The sequence below is a fragment of the Psittacula echo genome (genome assembly GCF_963264785.1).
Source record: "Psittacula echo genome assembly, chromosome: 5".
NCBI lineage: Eukaryota > Metazoa > Chordata > Aves > Psittaciformes > Psittacidae > Psittacula > Psittacula echo.
Window position 1 is genome coordinate 35,387,778 of NC_137739.1, and position 9,449 is coordinate 35,397,226.

General features: G+C 45.4%; 1 protein-coding gene across 1 annotated transcript; it reads left to right on the forward strand.

Moving 5' to 3' along the window:
- Positions 1-302: 302 nt before the first annotated feature.
- Positions 303-5,526, forward strand: TMEM86A (transmembrane protein 86A; the record flags this gene model as incomplete). The annotated part of the gene is made up of 3 exons (XM_080618195.1): positions 303-365; positions 760-1,024; positions 5,099-5,526. 3 exons carry the CDS (start codon positions 303-305, stop codon positions 5,524-5,526), a joined length of 756 nt encoding a protein of 251 aa, XP_080474321.1.
- Between the last annotated feature and the right edge of the window lie 3,923 nt (positions 5,527-9,449).

Below are 9,449 nucleotides of genomic sequence, written 5' to 3' on the forward strand. Positions count from 1 at the left end.
GCCTACTGCTCATGCTGCTTTTTTGTCTGGATTTACATAATAGAGCCCTGAGTCAAAACATTTCCTGCAATATGGGCAGTAATTATTAGTGTAATGCTAGAATAAAGCCACACGTGATGTTGGTATTAATCAGCTGAGGAAGTGACATCCTCACTTGGGAGATTGATGTGGTGGTATTTGAAGTCATGTGTTGATGCCAACAGCAAGCTCCAGGCATGAGGCTACAGGGAAGGAGAGATAATGGCTTAAAAGTCATATCCTTGGCATAATCTGCAACTGGCTAAGGAAGAGGATTTGCCAAAATGGGAGGGAAGATCTGCACTTTTATTGACATGTTTACTGCTGAGATATTCCTGGGGAGTACAGTATTTTTGCAGCGGCAGGAAAGGCATATAGAAGGCATTAGCCTAAACACAAGATAGGTGGCAAGGATCACCAAAAGAGTTTGACTGATGGCCTAAATGTTTTTAGGAGAACAGATAATGAGAAAAGGTATCTAAACCTTCCTCCATCTCCACCATCCAAAATCCGTGCTGCTAGACAAGAAGTGTTTTCAGCAGAGAGGGTCACAAGGGTCTAGGCTGAGGATCATGGTCAAGTCCAACCAGCCTTTTGCAAGGTAGAAATGCTGCTGGCTGACAGTATACATGCAAGAACAGCTTTCAGAAAGAAAGAGACAGTTCTGTTATGCAGTTCATCACACTGATGCTTTTGAAATCTTCCCATTAATTTCTCTGTTTTAATTATTGTTTCTTTTAGGTGAAGAGTGAAGGTCCCAAGCTGGTGCCCTTCTTTAAAGCCACTTGTGTCTATTTTGTCCTCTGGCTGCCAACTTCCAGCCCCTCTTGGTTCAGTGCCCTCATCAAATGCCTGCCCATCTTCTGCCTGTGGGTTTTCCTTCTGGCTCATGGAATTAACTTCTTAGTGTCACACCGGAGCGCCAGCCGCATCTTAGCGGGACTCATATTCTCAGCAGTGGGAGATGCCTTTCTCATCTGGCAGGAGCAGGGCTACTTCATTCACGGTGAGTGCGGTGTCAGAAAGGGATGGCACAGTGTCCACCTGTTACTGTTTTTATTTAGTTATGAGTTGCTGGGCTGTGTGTTTTGTTTATTAATGTATAGCTTAAGCCCGGGGCAGTGAGAAGCACTCATCCTTTGACTAAAATCCATCATGGTTAGAGGAGTCACACAGCATGGATGAGTCTTTCTTTTGAGGTTTTCTTGAGGTTAGAGAGATAATTGGGGCAGGTTTGGTTCCCTGGCATGTGCTCACAGCATATTAGCTGGCTGGAGCTGGAAAGGTGGCATGGGCAGAATCCCTGGGGAAGAGAAGGAAATGCTCGTGGCACTTGGCAGTTCCCAAGAAGCTGTGGGAAGTTGTATGGGACCTCCTAGGTCTCTGCAAGGAGATCTGTCAGCCCTTTGCTACAAGGATCAGAAATAGGACACATGGTGCAAAGATCCCCAGTTCAGAGAAGATGAAGAGGACCTTTATGTTTTGATAAAGTCTGTAGCCTGGGAGAGGTGTCAGAAAGTGGATGTTAGAAACCAAACCATCAGAAATCTTGTCCTACTTGCAGGTTCATCATTATGAATCATGCAGCCTGTTGTACAAGACATGTCTGTTTTGCAAGACATGTAAATGATGGGGAATCAAGGACAAATTTTACCACAGTGGCCTGTCTTCTCTACAGAAAGATCTCTCAGAGCAAACAAGCTTGTTTCATTTTACTAGTTTACAGACTAAAACATAATGATTTAATCATTTAAAGCCACATTGGACCTGCCTGCAGCAACTCTCTCCCTGGCCTTGGACTGTCACAAGAAATCAGCAGCATTAAGTCCTTCACTAAACTGACTGGTGGGGTTTCTGAAGTTAATTTAACCAGCACAGGGATCTCATGTAACACCCACTGTTAACTGGCTGTTGTGACTGTCCCACTGGAAAATGTGGTGAGATGAGGGAAGTTTCCTGACTTGTGCTGTTGTCAGCTCTGAAAGTCAAAGGCTTATTTTCTCCCCTCTCATGAGGTCAGTATTTGGTTTTATTCTGGTATTCCCACAGTTGTTCCTTTATGAGAGAGAAGTGTGTGCAATGCCAGTTATGAAAGGCCAAATGCTCTGAATCTGGTTTTAATTCTGCTTCCCAAGGGCTTATCCCAATCTCATTAAAAGTCCATATAAAAACCTGTACAGATTTTGGTGGGATTTAGATTGGGCCCTGAGGATTGGATTTATCTGGGCATGTTGCTGAGGAGCTCTAGCTTTCTCTTGAGGTGCATCCCTGCTGTGCTGAGTGTTGGCATTCTCACTAATGGGCCTCCTCCTAACAGGGGTAAGCCAGCATGGAGCAGGTCACCTCAGCCCAGGGGTTTACGCTTCTATTTTGCCACCTGGAGTTGCTCCTTGAGCTGTGGCTTGGGAAACATTGAAGGCCTGATTCTCACCATGGTAATTTTTATACACATGGACTGTTCTGGGCTTCTCCATTCCCACGTAGCTGGGATGTCTCTGAGTTCTCTCTACAGTCTAGCACTAGAGGAAGGTCAACCAGTTACAGCAATTCACTATCTGTTAATCAGTTATCATATCTGGTTAATGTGGTTTTTTAGCCTCACAACTGAGAAGTGTTGCTTTGAGGGTTTAGACACATTTTTCTTCTTATGAAGAAGAAAAGCTGTCTTGGAGCATTTTAAAAATGTCAGCCTTCATTCTCGCTGTCTCCTGCCTGCCTCAGTCTGTGCTAATCCAAGTTATCATCTTCTGTAGTGAGGTGTTAACATTTGCATTTCAGCTGTTAGCAGACAAAGTGTAGCACCCCACTTCATCCTTCACCTCTCCTGCAAAAGGTATTTTCTCCTCTTTAAAACTCAGCAGGCTGCTGTTGTTGACAGCTGACAATATTCAATCTTTTGACACTGTTTGTGGGAATTTGAAATTTCAGGAGAATAAGAGGAAATACTGGATAGAAATGTGCTTTCTGTTCAATTTCTACAGCTTCTAGAATGGAAAAAAAAAGGTTTGGGAACTGGGCTGATTTGAATGGCTTTTGAGACAATGATTTTGTAAAAGGACATTTGTTCATTACTTTATAGGGGAGTGAGAGCCTGGGAAACTGCTCTTGGCAGGCTTGGCTTTTTTTCATTTTTGCCATTTCAGTCCGCTAATAACACGCCGTTTTCTGACTAACGTCTTATCTGTAGAAGATACTTTACAGTGTTAACATCCACCTCCTTTGACAGCAGGCACTTAGAAACAATTTATGCATTTGATGAAGGAGACAGGGACTAGCAAAAAAGCCTTACTGCCCGCCTAAGGGGAAACTCCAGGGGCATGGAGGGGGAAGGAAACCCCAGGGGAAGGAAGCGGACAGAGAGCAGTAGGGCTCATCTACCTGATGTGGTTCAGGGGGTCAAGCCAAAGGCTGAGAAATGCAAGAGAAATGCACCCCTGCTCTGTGCGCAGCCGTCACAGTTCCTGACTTGTTTTATGTGTGTTGAATGAGCAGTCCTGGGAGCTGACTCCCTTGTTAGTGACCAGCCTCACCACATATCACAAAACTCCTCCTACCTTTCTGGGCTTCTGCTTGGCTGCCACATCCTGTCCTCCTCTCCTCGTTCTCCTGGTTGCCAGCTGCCTGCCTGAAGAACAACACATGCTTCAGTTCCCCGTCCCAGAACTCTCCATATAATGCCACTTAAGGAAAAAACACTCCTCACTACTAGGCAAAGTCACCTTCTTTTTACTGTGCCAGGACTCTAACCTTTCCTGTAGTGTAACAGTTCTTATCCTAAATCCCTCCTTGGTTTCCTCAGTGCTGTGCCCATGATGTGTAATAGCTCTGTGGAACATCAACTTCTCATTGCCCCCCTTTGCACTTCCTTCCCCTTTTCACTGTCCATTTTCTCTAGACTCATCTCACAGATCAGATCCACACCAGTCCCCTTCCTCCTGCAGGTTCCCCTCTCATCCCACCATCGCTGAGGGAGACACTTTCCCTTCTTTGAGCTGCCTCAGCTCTCAAATATTAGGATGAAGAAATTCTGCCAGCAGAAGGTTTTAGTGACTGCCATTTATACCATAGCATCATGCTTTCAATGTAAACAAGTGTCCTGCTGGAGGACTCAGCTTCCCAATTCCTTTTCTCCATTTCATGCTTTAGAGCTGCATGAAAACTTCCAGCTACTCTAATAAACCTGCCAGGATAAAGCTGGACAGCCTGCAGCTGCACCATGTGTGGGTCTGAGAATCAAAGGACCAGAGGAGCTGGACTCAGTTTGGGGCCCATTATCTACAATTGGCACGACAGCTAGTAGTCAGCATCTGTACCAATACTTCAAAGAGAATCTGGCATTTTATTTTCACTCATTGATTCCAGCAAAGGTTCATCTGAATCTTGCAAATAGCCATAAAATTGTTGGCAGATCAGATTGGTGCGGTCCCTGAAATATGCCAGCTGCTTCTTTCCAGCTTAGGTTTCTCCTAGCTGTGGGCAGAGATGAAGTAGAAGCCAGATTTAGTCCCTGAGTACCTTTGGGTTTGTGGCTAATTACTGTCAGGCTTTTCATCTGAATTCGGAGGGATTGGTATCTTTTTTCACATTTTGTTTCTATACTGCTCTGACTCCAGTCTTCCTGTTCCACATGTGGCCTATGAGCAAAACACCTGGATAGTTAGAGGGTTGATCTTTGGTCTGCCTTGCTCACACCCTTCTGTCCAAAGCAGAGGAGGAAGAACCACCTGAAAAACAAGCTTTGTTCCTTCTGCAGCAGCCTAGTTCATCTGGCCTCTCAAGAAAAACATTTGCATCACAACAAAGCTGTACTTGGCTGCAGTTTTGTATGTGCTGGGTTTTTTTCTTAGGGTGCGAACTTGTTCTAAGGCTGATCTCCTATGAACAGATTTTTATGTTAAAATGATGCCAAGTGGTCAGTATGGTTCCCACTGATAATGCTGAGTTGTGATGCTACAACGACATCTAAGCCTGTGCTTGTTGTGGTGTATTTGAAACCCAATATAGTTACATGTTTTCTTCTGCTACCAACTGCCAGTCACTGACAAAAGGTCACACTTGCTATGTCAATGCCTCTTTCCAGGTTTGCTGATGTTTGCCATCACACACATCCTGTACTCTTCAGCCTTTGGCATGAAGCCTTTGGACCTCAAAGCCGGCTTGTTGATGGGCCTTGTTTCCAGTTCCTGTTATGCCTTCCTGTACTCCTACCTCTCAGGCCCATTCACCTACCTGGTAGCTGTCTACATTGCCTTGATTGGCTTCATGGGCTGGCGAGCAGTCGCTGGCATGCAGCTGTGCAACGATCTCTGGACATGGACCAAGCTCTCGGCCTGCATTGGAGCGATGCTGTTCATGGTGTCGGATCTGACCATTGCACTTAACAAGTTCTGTTTTCCTGTGCCCTACTCACGCTTCATCATCATGGCTACCTACTATGCAGCCCAAATGCTTATTGCGCTCTCAGCTGTAGAGAGCAGAGATGAAGAGGACTTCAGAAAGAGGAGCTAGGTGGAGTACCAATAGTCTGTGAACAATGTGGGCTATATCTCAGGTGCTGTAGCTGCATTCACCCCTGAGAGAGATCTCCATTTCTCTAAGCACATTGGTGATGTTGATTTTGCTTCTTTGAAGCATCACCTTCGGGGATTTTTTTTTCCAATGGCTTTCTGTGAATACAGCTTACTTCAGTGTGGAGTCCTCATCAGAAAGCTTAGACTGTCCCTGCAATAGCTACTCAGTCAACTTTTCCTCCTTGGAAGTGCTGTACTACTGCATTACTTGTTAGTCTTGAAACTGATGCTGAATGTCTGGGATGAGGAGGGCTGATGGAAAGGAGGTTTGGCCATGCACTGTGCTGGAAGACTTGCTTTCACTAGTAAACAGACAGGCACAGGTCTCTGGTAAAATCATAGGTAAAAACTAATCAATGTTTGTCTCTTTTTTGTGTATTACTTAGTATGCAAACTGGAGCTATTGCCTCTGCTGAAAGAAAACGTGGAGTTAGAGTAAAAACACTAAAATCCAGATGAGGGATAAGCTTTGGAGTCAACAGCAGGAAGTGGGGCAACCCCCAGCAGAACCAGAATGAAAGCAAAACACCAGAGAGCACAGACCAAGAGGTGTGCTGACATGCAGCGCTGTGTGCTTTAATCACGGTTCATCACTGCTCCTGGGCAGGTCTGTGGGTGCAAGTCAGCACTGTCATGTGTGGCAGAACTAGGAGTTCGGTGGGATTTCAGGGACATCTAGGTAGCCAGATCACTGTGTTCTCCCCTGTCATTCGTGTGCAGTTACATAGTGTCTGCAGCCACCAGTGTCAGCTGAGACGTAATGGGCACAAGAGGAACTTTGAGCTTGTGTCTTAGTAACGTATGTCCTAATTATCCTTAATATGGCAGACAGGAATCTGACTTTTATGCCTTTCTTTCCCAGTATCCTAACAAATAATATTCCATATACTCATTAAGCTTTACAATACCGTTGTTTGCAGTATGTCTCTTGAATTTTTATGTGAGCATTTCCTCTGGAGAATGCCCAATTTTGGATGTATACTGTTGCCAGCTGGTGGTAACAGTCAGCTTTGTACCACCTGTTTTTAGAAAGCCTCTTTCATCAGGGCTTCCTGAAAAGCACTGAAGTATGTTCAAAGTGCCTGCCGCTTCCTTCTCAAACTCACATGGATGCAGTGAGAATGTGCCATCAGGGCTGTTTAATTCTGGTCTAAATGCTTTGGATTTGTCTGCCCATCTGAGGAAGCAAGATTAATTCTGACTTCAGGCTCTTATAAAGATAAGAGGAAGAGGTTGCCCTGATTTTTAATCTAAGTTCATTTGTGACCATATGTGTATTTTTTCCTCCTATTTAGGATATTTCATAGCAAACTCTGTTTCTGTTTGAAACTATCTTGAATGTACATTTTCTTTCTGGCCCTTTCCTAGGGCCACTCTTCATGGGCTGAGATGCTCCCCCAGTGATTTAAGACATGAATGCACTCAGGTGTGCAAAGGAAGCTTGCTGAGGGTTTCTGCACCTCTTCAGATCTGCAGGCAAACAGGGACAACCAGTGCAGATTGCACAACTTGAGTCCATGTGCCCCAACAGCCCCTTGCATGCAGGCAGAGGGAGCAGGAGGAGCAGCCTTCCAGACCAGTCCTGTGGGCTGAAGATCACCACGGTCTCCATACCTAGCATGCCCAGACCATTCCAGGTTAAAGCCTGGCACTGAGTCCCTGGCACAGTCGGCAGAGCAGGAATTCCTCTTTGTAGAGTGTGGCAGGGTCAGGGGGCAGCTAAGGAAACCTTATCAACCCTGCTAGCTTTTCCCTTGGTGTCAAAAGTTGCTCCGTGGATCTCCTGCTCTTCCCTGGCCTTGCATGGTGGGACTGGGTGGGCAATAGGCATTACCTCCTCATGACTCCTGCATTATTGCAAATGCAGCCAGTATGACAAAAATCTAGGTTAACCGTCCTGACCCTGTGAAGTCTTCTGCTGCTTTTCAGTCAGACAGAAAGGTCAGCTGCATTATTGAGAGGGAAAGCATAGTAAATAGCACAGCCCTGTGTAATCTCTTCCCTTTAATGCTGTTGTGTAATATTGTAAGGATTCATTCACTGGCACACCAGGGCCTGCCTAGAGTAAACTAGTAAGGGAATTTAGAGCCATAAAACATCTTCATTCATCAGCACTGCTTATCTCCTGGCCACAGCTTGAACCCAGCAGTGTAGCTCTGCAGATGTCACCTGCTGCTACTAAGCTTGAGTGTTTGCAAATAGATTCCTGCAACAGGCTGACCCAGCTAAGAAGAAATCTAAGCATTTGGGGTGAACCCCACTGTTATCCAGCATGGGAGCAAACAGCATATATCAGTCTGATTTACAGCTCCTTGACATGGGTCAGTCCAGCACATTTGGTCCTTAGCTGGCACTTCTTCAGGGAAGCCCCCTGCACCCTGAGCTTCCGTTTACTTTGAGGAGAATGACTGCATGTTAAAGAAAGCTCTGTTTAAAAATTAGAATTTTGATTCTTTCTTCTCCCCTAGAAATGAGTAGTCTTCAATTTCCTGGAGATGGCCAAGTGGCTTTTCTGTGTCTGTTTTCATCTTGCCTGGCTTTGTTATCCTGCTCCACCGTCAGCCACTGGCCACTTGCAGAAATGGATCTTTTAAGTGCTAGTAGGAGACCTGCCCATTCCTCTCCACTTGTCATCAGAGGTGCAGTTTCTGGTGGCAGAGTTCTCTGGGTAGCTCTAGCTGGGACAGCAAACACATGCAGCTCAAGTGGGCTGTTGTTCCCTCACTGTCCTCTCATCTGGAGTGGGCTGGCCGGGATACATCCTAAGCAGCCACGCTGGCTCCATCTGAGTACTGCAATGGCTTCAGGCTTCCCAGGAACATGAGGCAGAGCCCTCAGCATACAAAGTCAGGGAGAATCCTGGCTGGCTCCGAGGTTTGCTAGCAAAGGCTCTCAGTCTTCAAAATCTCCCTCCCACTCTGCATTCCTCCTTTTAATCCGTATACTTGAATGAGACCATTTTCCTGGAGGCTTGTTCCTGCTGGGAAGAGACCACCTGCTGTGGATACTTATTTGATACAACTTTTGAGGTTCATAAACCCTGAGAAACACTAAGCAGTTGCTGATAGTCCATTAAATACTTTTTCTTGGGATTAAAGCTGTTCCCTTAACCCCAGTGAGGACAATCTCACTTCGAAAGGGAGCAAACAAGAAGTGGGAACAATGTGACTTTTTGTGGTACTGCCTTTGCGGGCCTTCCTGTTGTCTCTTTGCACTGTAAAAGTGCGAGGTTTGATCCATTCTTCTCCTTTTCAGTGGACAGTCCTAGAGAAGCACCCAGTCTTTGGCCCAGGGACATCACAGAGGGAATGAAGCTTCCCAGTGGTGTCGTGTGCCTGGCCCCAGCAGCATCAGCTCCTTTGCCTGCTAAATACAGAGGTTTTCTTTTCCCACTTCTGCATTCAAACATCCTCTGCAATTCCTGTCTATGATCTTTTGAGGTTCCACACATGGTTCAATTAATTTTGCTCTCTTTCCTTTCTGTAGTTATTACCCTCTTTGAGATCCGTTGGCTCCTCATTTGGAGAGATAAAAGATGTATCACATTTGTTTCAGCTTTGTATCTCTGTAGATAGATCCTCTTCACACAGGACTCTCAGTAAAGTCAGAGAAGCAATGTCAATTGCAACTCTTTTTTAAATACTAGTAATGCTTCTGGGTTATGCCAGTCACACTGACGTCAGCAGGATGAAGTTCATGTAGAAATGGCAGGTTGAGAAGAACAAAGACAGAGGATTCTCACAGCTTTATTCCTGCTCTAACAAGAAAATTGTATTCGTGCTTGATGCCTGGCTTCATACTCCTCTGTACTGAGGCAGCTCTAAGACTGATTTTTTTAAAAATTATTCTAACATGGCTTTT